Genomic DNA, 19485 nt, shown 5'->3' on the forward strand with positions numbered 1-19485 from the left:
CTATATGTTTTCTTGTAGTTTTTGGTACTGACTATATGTTTTCTTGTAGTTTTTGGTTACCGTTGTTTGTGTTGGTTTTTTTTTTCAAAAGTAAAGGATGGTGTGGTTGTGCCAGAATGATTCAGAATGACTCAAAGTAATACAATCCACCCAGCTTTGGACTGACAGTACTATGATATCATGAGATATTCCTCTCAAGCTATGTACATTATGTATTTTCTTCCAGATTCTATGATTTGTGACTTGAAAGTAGAAATAAGTGCATGTGAGTGTGTGCCAAGGAATAACAGTTTGCTGTGTGGTTATCTTACAAGGAAACTGCTAACAATTGAGAGATTTTGAGCTACACTATAATTAGTTGCTCACAATTTCCCCAGCTATTATTACTTTGTATAAAAGAAACCAACACTATGAAAAGGGGTCAGTGCAGCTCAATCTACAGTCAAACCTGTCTATAGCGGCCACCCAAGGGATACAGAAAAAGTGGCCGTTATAGACAGGTGGCCGCTATAGACAGGTAATCCAACTTTATTTGCATTGCCTACATGTACATGTATCATCGTTGTATACATATACATGTACATGTATGTGTGTATCATGCATAGAACAATGCCGGTGCACAGTCATGAAGAAAGCTTAACACTAGTGCATTATTGTGACTGAATAAGTGATGAATGCAACGGTGGCGATCACTGAACGTTGCCCAGAAATGACTGGCACGGCTAAAAAGCAGAAAAAACACCCTGAATTATCGGCTCGGCTACGGCTGCATCGGGTTTTTGGCCGCTATAGACAGGTTAAAATCTACCGCGGGAAACAAAATTTGTGGCCGCTGGCCGCGTCAGACAGGTGGCCGCTATACACAGGGTCTTTAACACGGCTTTTCTCTCGGGGGGATTTTTCAGTGGCCGCTATAGACAGGTGGCCGCTATAGAGAGGTGGCCGCTAAGGCAGGTTTGACTGTATTTGGAACATACTGCCTTCTTTTGCCTTGAACATACCATTGCTGTCAAGCTATATGCAAGTGGGATATTCCATCTAAAGTGAAGCACACAAATTATGGTACATAATGAGTTATGATCTGAATTTATAAACTTTGCTAATTTTAAATTGTTTGTCTCTTACAAACCTTCTCCACTCGAAAAATATTTGAGAGATTATATCAAGTGCAGTTATGTTTTGCAATTAAAAAACAAAAGCGTGTAGACAAATCAGACCCAGTGGGTAAGAGTTTCTCCTCTGATATTATGTATGGAAGAACTGATAACTTAAGTAATTGATTCGAGAGATGTTGTTGTGAATATTGTCATCACTTCTTTGCGTAACTTTTTCTTTGGTGTGTGTGTATGTCATTTCTGCCTCTCAGGCCACGGTGGAAGGAGAATTTGGTGTGAACAACACTCTGACAGTAGCATGAAGTCGCTGATAGGAGCAAGTGGACGTTCGTGACCTCTGCGGAGTGGCGAGCCAGCATTTGTGCAGCTTTTCATGTTCTGCTTTTTTCCCCACTTTTTTTTTTATTGATCACTGGTCCTGCAGATCATAAGTTGGAGATAATTGGTGGAAGAAAAAGGAATCAAAATATGAATTTTTCATTCCTGTATAAATGAGCCTTCATCTCATTTAAGGATACCAATGTGTAAAAAGTTTGGAGAGTTTTGTGAAAATCCATGTATTCCTTTAAAATATTTTTACAGTTAGCATATATCCTGATAAACTTGTATTGAGGAAATTTCATTAAAAGTGTACCCGTTTCATCAAATGACTTTGTTATATATCACCCATCATGTTAAAAGTACTTTGTAACATACGTACACAGTGTGAAAACTGGAATTGTAATGAGAATAGGTGTGTGTATTTAATGGGCATGATTTTGAGGCATGGAAAATGAAGCTTAAACTCGAGTGTAAATCTTACTTTTATCCATTAGATTATTTGGGAAAAACAAAAAGAAAGAAAAAAAAGAAAAAAATTTTGTTGTAGAGATGATTGATGGATAAAGGTGATATGGACAGTGTTGATAGATAAGTTCAAACTTGTTTTATCAAAATAAAAGTTTGAACTGTATCATTGAAAATGCAAATATTGGACCGTTGTGAATTAAGGACATTCCTTTCAACTGGTACAATTTGTTGAATCATCGAGTCACTTAAATAAGCCATGAACCATCTCTGTACATACCCAGTAAGATATCCTAAATCTATTGACAGGAATCTTATATCACATTGATTTAAGAATAATAGAGGAAAGATGGAAAACTTTTTGAAGTTGCATAAGTTTGTTTCCTTTTGTCCATAGGGATTGTGATTTTTTTTTATTTTTTATTTTTTTGGAAGAGATTCAAAAGTTTGTCACACAAAGACATGAATGCTGTATATTATTCAAGAAGACTGACCATTTCACCAAAAGTGTTACATGTTCCCTGTGTAAGCAGATGGAATGAAAAAGACGGAATGGTAGTGCCATTTACCATTTACTGCAATTTTGTAGAAACCTTTATAGAGGGGAGTAATTGAGAAACTAGTTTGTAACGAAAAGTCAAGGTTTTATTCTGCAACACCAATTCACTCTTTGGTCATGAAAATTGGTCTGCCTTATTACCAGCACTCTGCTTAAATCATCACACCAAAGTTAAATGTCTCATGGTATTTCTGAATTGTTCTCGCAATGTAATTGTACTGTTTGATGTAAGACACTACAAAATTATAGGCAATTTGATCTTTTCAGTAGTATATAGTCAGTAGTCCTGTAGATGCTACTTGAAGGATAAGCTAGATGTGCTCCAGTCCATTATAGATTGTAGTAACACCCTTAATTTGTACAGCACTGCAATTATTTAAACAGTAATTATTCTTATATATTATAAAGTGCCTGTAAAACAGTAATATAACACCAGCAATTGATGTATCACACAGAGTTGTGTATTTTGTGTTTGCTCTTAGGGTTGTAGGAAAATCCTGTTATTTCCTTTGATGTAAATCTTCATAATACGTATCATTGCAATTTTCTTGGCCGTGCAGTGATTTGTAAGCATCGGCACGACCCCTCTTTTGTTTCCATGCATATTATATTTTTTGAAGCATGATTTGCCAGAATCTTAAATCACAGAAAGTAACCAATTGCAAAATACACGCTGAATGGTATACATGCATTTCCCTGTAAATTGATGTATTGTATGAAAATATGGAAAAAAAATGTGCTGATTTGAGGTTTTAATAAAGGTACAATAAAGGTAATCATCAAGTTACAAAATATTGTTTAAATATGTGCCATGTATGCGTAGTGTAGATGTTTTTTTATTACTAATATTAATTGTGTAGTCAGTAGTTGGGTTTTTTTCCATAGTAATCTAGCTGTTGTATCACCAAGTAGTATTTACAAAATGGTAATTCCAGGGTCGTCAGTTGCTTTTGTGCCTTTGAAAAGAGGGTGTGAATATCAAGTCAAATGAGAACCTAAGTATTAATTTTTCATTTCCTGACAACTCAGAAAAGTGTGCTAAAGTGTGCTATAACTAGTGCCTTGCCAATTTTTGAAGCAATCATTGCCTACACATCCGTCATAGCAAGATGTCAATTTCTGATTTTCTGAATTTTCCAAGAGTATTTCTGAGACAGACTGTTGCCATGTCTTTGCATTTGTTTTTGTTCTTTGTTAATCAGAATCTTGTGTATAAAAAGCTGTGCACAAAAAGCTGTGCACAAAAAACAAAAAACAACAGGACAACTCTGTGTGACAGCCTTTATGAGTATATTGTTTTGATTATCTATTAGCTTGTGTATACTTTAATCTTATTTTAGTTTCCTTAAGTCAACCATCATATTTTCACATCACTTACCCTGAAACCTTTTTTTTTTTGGTCAGCAAGCACCAAGCTTTACTAATTTTGTGTACAGAGGTTCACACACTTGCCTAGACTTGCTACATGGGAAGAGGGGTAGATTAGATTCATGTAATTCACGGTGCATTCAGTTCATCTGTTTTCATCTTGTTGGATGATTGAGCTTTACTGTGTAATCCGGTGTGAGCATATTAAAGAAGGGCAAGGAAAAGAAGGGCAGTATTATATAGCATGCAAAGTATGATAGTGATCAAGCTCCAAGATGAGAAATAGTATTACAAGTGTATGAATATGGAGACAATGGTGCCATGCATGTGGCATGCTGCTGAAATCAAGTCCTCATAATGAAGACTTCCCCTGAGAATCTGAAACTCTGAAGGTGTAAGTGAGGGGAATGAAGTTCAACTCCACATCCCCATAGACAGAGCAACCATTAGACTGACTGTGTGCTGTATTGACAAGGAAAATGAACGTTCATGTTTCCATGATAAATGGCATGTATATATCTGACCATTGACTCATCTGTAAAGCTGGCATGTTCTTTTTTTTTCTGTAAAAACAAGTGGAATGGGGGAATGTGAAAGTGCCATGTTCTGAACTACATTTGTCCTTTATCTCTCCCTTCTGCACCATGTCATTTTAGAAATATTTCCTAATTGTCACAATTAATTTCAAAGCAACAGCAGCAATACAGTTATGATAGCCAATGTTGATTTCCTGTAATCTTACACCATGACTTTGCTCCACATCCCCTAGAATCGGGCATCCCCTAGAGTAGGTCCCTCTACCTTCATGTTTGACCAACAGGTTGGAGCAAATTTAATGTTTTCTCTGTATTTCTTTGGTTTGGGGAAAGATGCTTAAAAGTGACATTTTTCCACAGATGAATCAAGCAGAGAGAGGAAAATGAAACATAGAATGATGAGCATTATTAAAGCATAGACATCAGTCATGCATGAGCCCATGCATGAGCCCATGGCAGCTGCAATACATTCTTTGTGCATGCCCTAACAACATGGATACTGAAGGGCTTACAGCCATCTAAGCAAGTTCTGTTTCTCAAAAGATATAATTCTGGTCTAAAAACAGGATGGTGAATTCCTTTTCCTCCACTCCACTTCACCCTGCATGTAAGATCGTCCTCATTTTGCTCCTTAGAGCATGCAAGAAGTTAGAAAAATGGCATTGTGTATGATCCTTTGTGCCAGCAAATGTAAAATACAATGTATGACCACATCCATCAGCTTTGTAAGATGCGCCCCCAGGTAGTGTTCAATGTACATGTATGTACCTACAGTCTTAGCCAGATCATGCCCTTACTTGTTGCAATATCACACACAGGCATTGTTTGTTTTGCAATTATTCAATTATCTATTAATTTACCTTTTCTTGGTGAAAGCAGGAGTGCTGGTGCACAAATGAAACAATGAACTTGATTTGTGCCAATTAAATGCCTGGTATGTATACTTACCCACAATCACAGCATTTTAGTGTCTTTCTGTTTGGTGGCATTATTCGCATTGGAAATATGTTTATGAAAATGGAACAACATGTAAAATACGTACACAGATGCAGTAACTTTATATACACACACCCTCTCACACAGGATATGAATGTATACACTGTATATTATATAATGTATAGGCCCTATATATATATATATATATATATATATATATATATATATGTATATACATGTATATATATATTATATATTATATTATATATACATATATATATATTATATATATGTATTATATATATAATATATATATATAGAGAGAGATGTATATACATAATGTTTGTATGTATGTATGTATGTATGTATATTTTTTTACATACATATACATACATACACACATATTTATAGTGCCTTTGCATGTGTGTCAGCACAAGTTACTAGTGTGACAATTTGCAAGGGTAGAAGAGCACAGAGGTTTATTACTGAGAACAGAGCACAAAGCAAATTCCCCAGCCCCAGTTTGAAAAGGCACAATCCTGTGTAGAGTTCCGAACAGTTAAACAACAAGAAACGCAACAAAAACACAGATTTCATTGGTAAGGTCTAGTATGATTGTACCTGTATCGGATTGAACTTTGTGTAGTCTTAATTTTACAGGTCCTGGTGATATAATTTCCACAAGTGTAGAAGAGAATCAACCGTACATGTAGGTTCTATATTCCTTAGTGGAAAATCAATTTTCTTTCTGATCAGCCATTCCAAGGACCTGGCACTTCATTTATGTGTGTGTGTGTGTGTACATGTGTATGTGAATGTATATATATATATATATACATGTATACATTCAGCAAATAAAGTGAACACTTATTCCATTTCACATTTTTCAGATTATTTTGGCTTATATCAATGTTTTTAAAAACATCGTGTCATATAAGATACTGTATTAAGGGTTACTTGAGTATTTAATTGGCTGCCAACCTGTTTATCAACGCATGAGTGACCACATCCGCTTTTGCCCTCAAATACACAAAAGTAAAAATGGCAGAAATTTATATTTTGTCATTCATTTGCAAATGTCCTTCATGATAGCAATGATAAAAGACCAGTTTAACACAATGAGAGACAAGAATTGGTAAAATTAGATTTTTATTCCCTTGTATCTCTTTATATCCTCAAACAAAAACAGTGGGAAACTACAGATGGAAAATACAAATTTTCTGTCAACTTAAACATTAAATGACAGGGTATGCCGCTCAGGTGATGAAATGGACAATTTCTTTATTTCATTCTTTTAATTTATGAATTTAAGAATTCATGAGAAATTCAAGAACCAAATATTTTTCATTTTCTTAATTAAAAATTACATTTCAATTTGTAACTTTTTTTCACTTTTGCTTTTGCTTCTTTGTTGTTTAAATTTGACTGAAGGCTTTTCATTTTCCTGCATTATTTTCTGTCTTTATCTTTGGGGGCTACAAAGACAGAGATGATAGGTTGATATTGGCAAATTAATTTGCATTTCTTATTGTGTTTAATTTGTCTTGTTCTCATTGTTATGGAAGAGCACACACGCATGAATGACAACATGTCCATTTTTGAAACATTTCCTTTGTGCATTGGAAGTGAAAATGGATGTGTTCACTCATGCATAATCTAGTTTCCCTTTTTATGGACTACCAGGTTGATAGCCAATTAAATTACTTTTAACCTTTATATAAAACATGATTAGTCAAATAATCTATGAGAAATATGATCTTGCAAAAGTGTTTGCTTTTCTTTTTGCCGAGTGTATAAGGCCCTATATTTATATATATATATATATTTTAATCTATATGTATGTACATATTATGAAGAGATTACAAAAGCAGATATATTGTGCACTCAATTTGATCAATTTGAGATATTTGAGGTTAAAGCTGCTGAAATTTGAGAATAACTGAAATATGTGATAAATTTGAATATCTTCAAAATATTTCTTATGTAATGAAAGCAGTATCATTGAAAAGATTGTTTTGCTATTCGATCATGACCTAAAAAAAATGAATATGGTGTTGCAGTACACTCCCGTTATAACGAACATGGTTATAACAAAACTCTGGCTACACCGAAGTTATAATTAAGCAGCAACAACATTTTATTTTAATGTTTATTTGTTCGGTTATAACGAAATTTCAATATAATGAAACAAAACTGCCCATCCCAGGGACTTAGTTGTAACGGGAGTCCACTGTAATCACTTTTGGAATTCAAACTCTTCATCTATACATAATACACTGTACATCATATTGAATGCACTGTATGCCCTACAGATTGTGCACAGCAAATGCAAAGCTAGCCGGAGTGCAGATTTATGTCACCAGGCCCAAAATGCATATGCCCAGGGGAATTAAAAATGTTATTGCACGAGGGCTAATCATGCATTTGGAGCAAGAGCCGAAAAATATAACTTTTGTTTTGGCAACACATTCCCTCCCCCGCTTTTTTCTTCTTCTTCCAGGTGTAAGATAAGACTTGGTAGGGTCTGGTTAGGGGGATTCCCCTGTTACCAACCTAGTCTGGAGATTTTTCATTTTCGGGTTGCCAGCTTGCGATTTTTCCATTTTTCTCCTTATTACATTACACATAGCCTACTACACATATCGCAGGAAAATGTAAAATACTGTTTTTTCCCAAAATATATTCCTTTTCAGCCCTCAAAATACTGCAATTTCTGTTCTAAGGTTGCCATCCCCCATAATGTTTATGCCTGACGAACGAAAAGGCATTTTTATTATGCTTTTCTTTCCCACTGATCAATACATTAGCTATATAGGACACTTTCATTGCCGTTTGGCCCAGATATATGGAGACCAACTGTAAATGAGGGGGGAGGGGGTTCAGGGGCTGAGCTGCGGTATTGCGAGGGAGTATACCGTCCCAGCGAGCGAAGCGAGTGTGGGGGGGGGGGGGTTATCCCCCATCCGACAGTCGGGAGATTTTGTATTTTTAGGGTTTCCAGCTTACGATTTTAAGCATACTTACATGCTCTATTTTTTTCCCCCAAATAATTGGGGTGGATGGGGGGGCTGCAGCCCCCCCCCCCCCCCCGGCTCCAGTCTCTGGGTTTGACCCAACGACGAAAATTTTAATACACAGTTATATCCAGAGTTATCATGTGTTTGGTTATTAACTTATTAAGTTAGTGAGTCTGATGGCGTTTTCCTATGCACATTAATTTTTTTTTTTTGGGGGGGGGGGGGCAGCCTAAGGGGGGGGGGGAAATTAACCCCCCCCCCGCAGATCTGCCACTGCAATATGTTATAATCAATAACTTAACAATTCTATTATTATCTTAGTTCGCCCCCTGGACTCTGACAGTTTGACATCTACTGCTGACGAGTCGTGGATAGATTAATTAGCGTAGAGAGAAAGAGAGGTGGGATGGGGTAACTAGCGGTTTTTTTTTTTCTTCTGCCGTTTGCCAAGACAATCCCACAGACCAGTAAGGAGTCTAGGGCAATTACCCCTTGGGCAAATACCCCAAACCCTTCTCCTGGCCCTAATCCTAATCCTAATCCTGAACCTGAACCTATAATCCTAACCCAAAAAGCTCCTAACCCTAATCTCAACTCTTACCTTACCACTAACCAGTATTTAGCGGGGGGGGGGGGGGGGGGGGTAATTGCCCTCTGGGGGCGAGTACAGCAGTAGGAACATGGTGCAATGAACTTCTCTAGAATGAACCCCGGGGATCGAGGGACTTCGGCGCGCGCCGTTGTACAAGTACGCGCAGAGAAACTGGTTCATGAATGCAGGATGGCCATGAACAGCTGTAATCGTATCGCTATCCCACCGCCTTGCTTTACGCACAGTGCATTGTAGTGCATTGCCTTTTCAAGATCACTCGCGCGCAGCAGAGGTACTCTACACAAAAGTACACAGTACGTACAGCGCATAGCACTAGCATGCAGCAGCAGGCGATCTCAACAAGCGATACTGAGTTGGCTGCATTGGCATGATATGCATCCATCCAGCACGCAATAAGCTGCGCATACACATGCCGATCCCAAATCTGCTGGCACACACTGCGGTGCGCTTTTTAGCGCTTGACGACTAGTACCTACGTACCTGCGCATGCTAAGCGCGTCGCCAACGTCGCTTTTGGACAACAAACCATACTCAAAATAATTTTCGACAAATGTCGATTTCAAGCTCGATCGACAGGGTAAATGGATGTTTGAGCCTAGTTTCGACAAATGAGAAATTAAGACGACAAATGCATCGAGTGTGGCTCGGACTTTGAGATCGATAGGGTCGACATCCCTCGACAAAGCTTGCAAGACGTGCAGAAGGTCCTACCACTACCCCACCACTGGGTAAGCAGCCTGCGGGATTGCAGTAAAAGCCTACTTGTACGTTTGTGCAAACGAACGACGACCGAGAAGAGATGCTGTCTGCTGCCGGAAGGAAGAGGTCATTACCTCAGAAAATGATCGTCACTTCCAACGAAATAACTGCATTTTATGAGCTTTTTGGTAAGTCCTAGGTGCAAGTATGCTGTAGATTTCTACTTGTTAGACTAAATTTAACTGCGACCAGCCCCAACGCGTAGGCCTACCCCCTGTAACTCAACTGTAACCTAGCGGTTAGGAGTTAGTGTGTAGTGTACAAGGCCAAGTCCAAGGAGCGCCCCGGGCGGGGTTAGCTGTAACTGTTATTTACTAACAGTAACACAACAGTACGTTGTCGTTAGATCCTACTCTATATAACTATGCCTCCCCTTCCATGACTGAAAATGCTGAAATTAGCTCTCGCATAGAAACTAGACTTCTTCACTCATCTGTTTCCAGATTCCAGTGGGGCCGTAGTTGCCGGGCTGAGTGAGAGTGAATGAAAGTTCTGCAAGCCCTGCCTGGGCTAGCCTAGGCAATCTTGCCGCTGGAAACTTGACATGGGTCAGAATAAATCAGATATAGAAACAAAGCCATAGCACAGATTCTAGTTTCTAAAACATGTTGGTCTGGAGTCTATACAACAATTAGAATCTCTATCTAACGTTAGATCAATCTAGGCTTTTCTGGAGCTAAGAGTAAGACTCAAAGACTCCTTATGACAGTAGGTCTAGAGTATGAATGAAAGCTCTACAGTCAAACGTTATCGAAATAGACATCGATCTAACGTTAGGTGTTCCAGAATCTCACACAGTTTTTTAGATTGATCTCTTAGGGTAGTTGTAGAGCTAGGTAGACTGTTCTAACAGTGTTAGGGCATATTATAGTAACATGTTAGACCCTATTCTACATTAGATCTGAACTAACACAGGGTTTTTACTTGACCGAAAGATCGGTCTGTATCTGTCCGTCGGGGAATGTTCCGCGGAGACTGCGTCTGGCTTCACGGAGGACAGCGTTAATGGCAAAATATAAAAGAGTCCTCCGGACAGACGGATCTTTCTGTCTAGGTTTTTACTGAGGCCTACCAAAAAAAAAAAAGTCTGTTCGATGTGAAATGATGTTTAACGTTAGAACTAGAAAAGTGATCCATTTTTTTTTTTCAGATGACTTGGATTTAGACTCTAGAACACGTACTCTGTGTCCTTATTGGTTATTTAACGTTAGACATCTTGTGTTTAGAAGTCGACTCGAAGCAAGACTCGAGGTTTGAATTTTGTTTTATTTTGGTCCTTTATTTTTATCAAATTCGGCTCTTCACAATTCAAAAAGTCGCGACGTAATATTAGAAGTAGGACTCTAACTTAGCACTTCTAGTTCTAGAACATGCTGTCTGGAACCTAACCCTGGGGGCGCTCCTTCACACAGTTCGCTTGCGGGCTGGTCACAGTTTATCTAAAATATCTGGAACCATGCCCCATTTAATAAACTTGACTTAGAACAATAGAAGTTGATAGTCTTGCCTAATCTATTTTCTGGTCTATGCTAGTTTCTTAAATTCTTGCTGCTCTTGCCACATGACATCTAAAGCAATAGATTCTACTAGAGTACTACTAGACATGTCTACCTAGACCACTCTAGAGTCGAACTAGAAAGTCTAGAAATCTAGATTAGACTCTAGATTAGATGTTTATCTGAATTCTTTGTTGACATGTACCTACCTGGTTAACATACCTGGTTGTTGGCTTAAAATAAAAGTTAGCCCTACTATACAAAACTTATTTGCCCTTCTGCCAAGTACATGTAGTAGTATGTCTAGCACTGCTTAGCAGAGGGGCAAATAAGTTTTGTAGCAGTGCTCAACTCCATACTATTCGGGTGTCTGATCGCGCACTGCTAACCCTCGACCAAAACGCGCCCCTATCTCATAACACGCAAGTCCCATAGAATGCAATGGAGCCGCGCGCCTACGCCGTTTTGACCCAGCATTTTTGAGCAAAATTTCGCCTTTATTGCCAAATCCCCAGACCATGCCATTAACGAATCCTAACAAATTTGGTATCATATGAAAGAGGAAGTTTTTCTCCATATCCTATCAGAACGGCGGTACATGAATCCGACGATAAATTGATGTAAAAATCGATAGAAGCACATCTATCCCCATATCTCAGCGTCTGCTTCGGCATTTGTATTGCCGTGAGACATACTAGTAGTTGAGGACATGCTGAATCCGATGGTGCCGCTAGTTTTTCGCTAGCTCCACGCCTAGGTGTGGGGATATCGCCTTGAAGATACCCCTTGCAATAATTTTTTGGTCACAGCGAACGTTTTAGGCGGGGCTTCGTATGCAAGAATCCATAGTAACTTCGCGCGAAGGGGCTAATGCATATGTAAATTTGATTACGCATCGCCGTCTAAAACCACATGGCCTCTACGGTTGTGTGGGGATGGATCGCGTGTGCATGCGGCGCGCGCCAGATGCTGCCAGCAGAGCTACATAGAGAGCTACCACTGTGTGTGTGTCACTACGTTTGTGTGTGTATGTGTTGTGTATGATGTGCATATCACGAGGCAGGAAACTGGGCTGTCGCTTGCGATCGGAAATAGCTCCTACAACACGCATCACATAGCATGCACTCTGTACTGTACATATCGAATACAGTCACGCTCACAAATCACGTACGTCTTGCAAAACAACCAGACTCTACTAAATTTCTGTCTACTACTATTAGTTTACTTGTGGATTGGTTATGATCTTATCGTTGTTCATTTATATTTCGAAAGTGCACTCGCAATGCTCGCAGAGACTCCAACTCTCCCGTTTTTGACGGGAGATCTCCCGCCGAAAGCCCAATTTTGCAAAATCTCCCGTTCTCCCGTTTGAGATTTGATTTCTCCCGCCCTGGCTCTGTGTCCCCCGATGGACAGGATTTCTTACTTATTGCTATCGTATGTTGAAAAATAAGCCGTAGATAGCACCAGAGAACATCTAGAACCCTAGGAACTTCGCGCTTCGCACACATCCACTTGGAGTCTCCCGTTTGCTAGGGGTTTCGGGCGGGAGATCCTCCAGATCAGAAGGTGCTTGGGGTTGGAGTCTCTGTGCTCGAGTCACTGGCACTAAGCCGAGAAATCGGTTGTGAATACAATCATGTCCGCTTAGCCAAGTGCGAACGAAGTAGGCCTTAGCTAACGTTACTGTGGTGGTAGCGGCAGCGGTGTATTACGAACACCCGATCGACAAAAAGGACGTGGAAAAGATTTCGGAAGACTCTTATTTGGCCATTTTTGCATGTACGAATAGTGGTAATGTGGCATCAATTCCAAGCCTGTGGCTGTAGAGGTTGTAGCTTGTGCATTTCACGCGAGCTGCGTGCACCTGCTCTCGACAATCGACTGCATATTTCTTCGAACCATGCTCGCCATGCTGGCTCCCCTGGCCTACAATCGCGATGCTCTCCGCTCGGCTCCCCGAACTTTACCGGCGGGGCTGCGCTAGCTGCCTAGCTGCTGCTAGCTAGCTGCGCCTGCATACATACGCGGGGTTCGTACGTGTTGTAGGGCGCTCAATACGGTACATGTGAATCGAATGTAAACTGAATACCGAGCACGTACGTACGCACGCAGCGCACACAGGGTATGACAAGACATAGGGGGAGTGGCTTCTGCGCTTGTTACGCGTATTTTCTAACCGCTGTACCCTCATTATCTGATCGCTGGAGATCCACACGCGAATGCAGCTTTTCGGCGTTGTTTGCAAACATGATTTGGGTCACATTTTCATGCGTGCTCGTAAAAAAAGGGGGTGATATTGCTGTGATTTCAAAGTTAAATTTCTCAAGATAGAAACATCATTTCGCCATGAAATTTGAAATATGTCTTAATGATGTAAGTCTCTTTCATATGAAATAATTCACAATTCGTTTCTCACAGAATTTCAAAAGTTACAAAAATGCTCCAGACACAGTATAGGCCCCTAGTCTGAGTGCATTAACAAATCTGTGTTTTTTGTGCTGTGCGGTTTCATGAGAATAATAATATGGACATGAAAAATTGCTGCTCAGGGTAATATCAGATATACATAGGTCTACTTGTCCTTTTTTGTCTTCCATGCTTTCTGCAAGTTACAAAGTAGATTTGAAAGAGTTATGTGCTGTTTACCACATAGTCCGTGAGATTATTCCATTCAGCATTGTGACAAGACATTTGACCGTATCTTTATGCCTCCGCCATGAAGTGGTGCCGGAGGCATTATGTTTTCAGGTTGTCCGTCCTTCCGTCCCTCCTTCCGTCCGGCCGTAATGAATTTTGTGGACAGCGTAACTAAAAAACCTTTTGAGGTATCCTGATGGAACTTGGCATGTATGTACAATATCAGGGGGTGAAGTTGTGCCTATCAACTTTTGGGTGCACATGCTCAAGGTCAAAGGTCGAAAGGTTATGGTCAAAATGCTCAAAATGTCACTATTTCCCCCATATCTATGCAACGCCTGAAGATATTTTCTTGAAAATGAGTGTATACATGTGTTACCAAATTAAAACTCTCTGGTGAAAGTTTGGGGTCATGAGGTCAAAGGTCAAGTAAAAATGTTAAAATTTTACCTTTTTCTCCATATCTTGGAAATGGTTTAATGTATCTTCATGGAACATATTATGTTCCATGAATGCATGTACTGACTGGCAGTATTTATCTAGGGAATTTGGGGGTTCATGGGGTCAAAGGTCAGGGGTCAAAGGTCAAGGGCAACACTTCAAAATTTTACTATTTTCCTCATATTTATGCAATGCCTGCGGAATTTTATTTTTTTTTTAACTTGGTGTATGCATGTATAACCCAATAGAGATTCTCTGGTAAGTTGTTGTTTGTTTGTTTTTTGCCTCAAAGGTCAAAAGGTCGAAGATCAAGTGAAAGTGCTGAACTTAACTTCTTCCTCCATATCTCGGAAGTGGCTCAAGTTATTAAATCTTGAAACTTAGTACATATGTGTGCATGTTCTGCCTGACAGGGATTCTCTTATAATGAATTTTAGGGTCAAAGGCTAGATGAAATTGGTAACAATTTACTATTCAATACAGAAATTGCACGTTTTCTCCATACCTTGAAAAATACTTAATGCATAAACTTTTGAAAGGGTCAAAGTCAAGTAAAAGTCCTAAAATCTCCAAATACATGCTCTCCCATTCATCCAATTAAACCTAGGTCAAGGAAGATGAACATTCAACACATTTGTGACAAACATGTCATTTTAATAGTTTGCCAGTTTTTTGAAAATGAAATCACACATTGTCCACACGTACTATAGACCTATTACGAAAATCATGCATTATGGCGGAGGCATACCAGTCGCCATAGCGACATTTCTAGTTCAGTTTTGCATCTGTTGTGTTCTTCGTCATCTTATAAGTTGTACTTGTTGTACCCTCTAGCTCTGCTGTCTGTTCTCAAGTTGAAAAAAAACTTGCTTGGCTGAATATCTTCCAGTCTATTCATAACCTTGTTGCATATTAAAGGACACATGCATAAATCCTATGTCCAGTACCTGTGGTGGTAATGCAATAAATTAATATGCGGCATATGCAACCAAAAAAAAAAAATAAATAAATAATAATAACAATGACTAGTGTAGAGGCTAACCCTAAACAAATACAGATGGATGATCACAGTCATGCTGAAGTATGATTGTGTCTAGTAGGCCTATACAATCAACAACCATAATTCACATCAAGAACAGTTCACAAAATTGACTACCAGATGTCTGAGGCAAACCAAAGTTTCAGTTTTATAGATCCAAAGGTGCCAATAGAACTCCAGTTTCAGTTTGAAATATCACTTTGTTCTAACCCAATGCAGATGATGATGTCATTCAGGACTTCTTATGGATGGATTGCTGTGCCAAAACAGCTGATAAGGTATGGCTGAATTAATAAGGTTTTGTGAAGTTTTCAAAATATGATCACCATCAGGTGTGCATAATATGTTTGTTTCCAAACTTAGAATATGTTACTTTATATTCTTGTTAAATGTTGTTTTAATGAGCTAGAAATGGCATCTAGTTGTCCATCTGGCAATTCTATCCAGTTTTCCTGCCTGATAAACACAATCTAGATTAGATTTTTTATCAAACTTGATACAAGGGGAAGAGTATCAATGAACTAGGTATCACAGAAATATCCTGATACTGTACTGTAAAAGTGATAATTTTTGTGCAGCCAAAAACTAACACGAAAAAGCACGCAAATATTTTTGTCTGCCATATATTCCAGTGATTGATGTCTTGATTCCACAAAATTAAAAACACTCAAATTTCATCTTACCTAAATCTCATCTCTTACCCATCTCATCTAAAAAATTGCTTACGCGAAAACATCCACTGTTAAGTATCATTGCAAAATTATAGAACGTGTACTGTATTCAGTTTATACAACCAACCAGTACTTGCGAGCCCACTCAGGAGACTTGTACCAACAAAAAGATATGTATATTACATATGTGCATTTTAAATGTCCATTTCCATACTCTTGCAATGATCTATTACAGTATCTCCTGGCCATGGTCTTTGCCTACTTCAAGAGAGCCCAGTATTCTCCAAAGCAGTACACGAGACTGAATTTCTTTGTAGCATTGTGAGTAAATTGCAAATTCAGTACAGTGCACTCCCGTTATAACGAACACGGTTATAACGAAATTCCGGTTATAACGAAGTAAAAATTTAGGCTGCAATGTCATTCACTCTATGTATTTCTATTGTTTATTTGTTCGGTTATAACGAAATTCTGATATAACGAAAGAAAACTGCCGGTCCCGAGGACTTCGTTATAACGGGAGTCCACTGTACTAGTTATGAAAGGAAAAAAGGGTACCCGGTAAATTTTTCCAAACACCTTACGAGGACAGAAGTACAATGTAACAGTGAATTTGTAATGTCGTCCTTGTATCTGATACTGTAAAACATGATATATTCGCGGCACGAAATTTTCACGAATTGGAGCCGACGGCCTTTTTCGTGGCAAGAAATTTTCGTGAATTGCCTCTTGCGTTCAATGCATATAGTGTAGATAAGAAATTTCACGTGCATTTTAATTTCACGAATCTTGGCGCTCGCGAAATTCACGAAATTAAAATGCACACGAACATTTCTTGTTTTACAGTAGTCACTGGATTTCTTTAAAAATTATACAGTAAACTCCCGTTATAACGAACACAGATATAACAAAATTACGGTTACAACAAAGTAAAAATCCAGGCCCAACATTATTTGCTCTATATTTGTTATTGTTTATTTGTTCAGTTATAACGAAATGTCGATGTAACAAAAGAAAACTGCCAGTCTCAAGGACTTCGTGGTAACGGGAGTTGATTGGGATAGTATATACAGTGCACTCCCGTTATAACAAACACGGTTATTAGGAAATTCCGGTTATAACGAAGTAAAAATTTGGGCTGCAATGTCATCCACTCCATGTATTTCTATTGTTTATTTGTTCGGTTATAACAAAATTCCGATATAACGAAAGAAAACTGCCGGTCCCGAGGACTTCATTATAGCGGGAGTCCACTGTAGATGGCCATTACGTTTTTCATTGTCATTCAAGGACATATTGCATTGTATATCATATCTGCTCTTTGCCTATTGTCTTGACATACCATAATTTTGCAATGCAAGTGTATGGAATCCTGAATGATCAGCTTTTATTTGTCAGGTGCAAAGTCCCAGTAATAGTTGCATGTAACTGCCATTCTACCTACTCCTTTTTACTAGGGAAACCACAATCAAGTTTCAATGTGACAGTGTAGTAGTCCTGGTTTTTGTATATTTCACCAACCAAACTATAGACAAATAAGCTGTTTTATACTACTCCCTGATAGCCTGATTCTTGGTAATTTACAATTGTTCAACTCTAGTTTCCTGTCCACACCCTGTTCATCTTGGTATTTCAAGGTACTTGGCAAATGATATGGAAGAAGACGAAGAAGATGCCAAATACGACATATTCCCCTGGGCCCTTGGAAGGAACTGGAGGAATACCTACCCGGGATTCCTTCGCAAGAGGGATAAACTGCTTAGATCTATTCACTACAGGGCTGCAGTGAGTAGAAAATGCTGTGAAGAGGTAAGAATTGCAAGTAACTGTTTGCTTGTGGCATCATCATTTGGACATATCAGTTGATATTTACCTTAACTGAGACTTGTCCAGTACAGTCTGTTTAAATGTGAGGCTGTTAAAGTAGGGCCATGTAAAAGCACCTGGCATACAAGTGTTCCTGTTGTAATGCTGTGATTTTCTTTGTTTTATTGTTATTGCACATTTCACTAATTTAAGTCTCCTTCAAAAATATACCTATTCTCTCCCTTGTTTGCTTTTTATGTCAAATCAATGTACACCTGTTACTGTACTGAAGAATACATCTAGTACACCTCTATTTTGAGCTCAAATAAAGATAAAATATAAAGTTTAGTATATAGTAGGAAAAAAATAAAGGGAATTTTTTTTTCTATCAAATGCCATGTTTACATCATTCTAAGAAAGACAGTGTGCCCAGAAAACACATTCTCTTCTCATGACATATGTATTGAAAGTATAAACACATAAATGTGCCAATAGACAAGAACCAATGACCATCACATCACTAAACCATTTTCATGGTAGAATTTTGTTATAAATTGATTTTCTGTCTTTAATACCACTACAATAATTCTAATGTGAATGCACCCAGTGATGTAAAGTGCGAAAGTTACAAGGATTAAATAAAAAAATAATAATAACAATAATAGGTGGGGCATATACTTATTCAACTGATGGTAATTTCACTTGATGCAGGTCATGAGTTTGGTTCCCAACCACGTAATCTGGAAGCGTGAGAGAATGGCTCATCATGCAGGAGCTACTCGCAAATATCCCACTTACGGTGAGGAGGATGAAGCTATGCCTCTGGGTCCGGATGCAACACCCATCCACTGTACAGCATGCGAGAAGGCTGGAGGGTTTGCCTTTGATTTGGACATCTTGCAGAGTCCAGATAGTGGCTTTCTCTACCTCTCATCCTGTACAGACAGCTCCTCTGACAACTCACTGGACAGTGTCGAGGAAATGGAAAGCTCTTCCTACGTGAAGTTGGGGGATGCACCAATGAAACATTCAGGTATTGATCTTGCAGCAATTCCACTTTGTTGTTTTCAGTCTAAATTTGAGATAAGGATGATCTTTGACCAGCATATGAGCAAAGCATTGTGTTCATATAAGCATTGCCTTCATTTGAGGCAAAAATAGTTTTGAGAAATTTCAAAGGACAACATAATTCAAAACACTTTTGTTTCTTTACAAGGGGAAATTAAAACTGAAAGCATGGATACCCTCAATGCTGAATCATTTGCATGGGTTTTGGGGTGTGTGCCAATTATGAGCAGTTACAATTCGTGCCATATAAGATTCAGACGAATGATAAAAAGGCTATCTTTGGATATTGATACATGTGTACAAAACTTTAATACAATCTTCAATTTCAGTTCAATTTCAGTTCAATTAATTTAAATCTAATATTTTGTTCATAATAATGCAAACCATTGTTCTAGGGCCTGTAGATGAAAAGAACTCGAAGGATTCAAAAAAACCCCAACAACAACACTTGAGCATGCTTTTTACATTTCCTGTCAGGTCCACAAGACTTCAAGTTTGATGAAACCTCGATCTGGGCAGCTAGGGATGAGTAATCCCAAGCAAACCAAGGGAAAAGGAGAAATAGTACTCCCGACGTTGACCCAGCCACAGCAATAAACAGCTATGAAGTGACACATAAGGATACGACAGTATAA

General features: G+C 38.6%; 2 protein-coding genes across 2 annotated transcripts in view; both read left to right on the plus strand.

The window, feature by feature from the left end:
* LOC139726963 (uncharacterized) overlaps window positions 1-5409 on the plus strand; it is a 68836-nt gene extending 63427 nt beyond the window's left edge. The window contains exon 11 of the mRNA XM_071637951.1: window positions 1367-5409. Within this exon, the coding sequence (XP_071494052.1) occupies window positions 1367-1417 (51 nt within the window). The 3' untranslated portion in view covers window positions 1418-5409. The remainder of the gene's footprint in view (window positions 1-1366) is intronic.
* Window positions 5410-9729: 4320 nt separating this feature from the next.
* LOC139726964 (speedy protein A-like) lies at window positions 9730-19383 on the plus strand. Its single transcript, XM_071637952.1, has 6 exons — window positions 9730-9817; window positions 15525-15583; window positions 16212-16297; window positions 17614-17785; window positions 18494-18815; window positions 19328-19383. The coding sequence occupies exons 1-6, from the start codon at window positions 9730-9732 to the stop codon at window positions 19381-19383; spliced, it is 783 nt and encodes a 260-aa protein (XP_071494053.1).
* Window positions 19384-19485: the final 102 nt, after the last annotated feature.

Source organism: Diadema antillarum, unplaced genomic scaffold, assembly GCF_040938485.1.
Source record: "Diadema antillarum isolate AM-2024a unplaced genomic scaffold, OU_Dant_1.0 seq00000106_RagTag, whole genome shotgun sequence".
Classification (NCBI taxonomy): Eukaryota; Metazoa; Echinodermata; class Echinoidea; order Diadematoida; family Diadematidae; genus Diadema; species Diadema antillarum.

Coding starts and splice junctions, on each gene's coding strand:
- LOC139726964 (XM_071637952.1), top strand. CDS start 9,730: ATGCTGTCTGCTGCCGGAAGGAAGAGGTCATTACCTCAGAAAATGATC. Junction 15,584..16,211: donor GTGCCAAAACAGCTGATAAG/GTATGGCTGAAT, acceptor GATCTATTACAG/TATCTCCTGGCCATGGTCTT. Junction 18,816..19,327: donor TGCACCAATGAAACATTCAG/GTATTGATCTTG, acceptor ATTTCCTGTCAG/GTCCACAAGACTTCAAGTTT.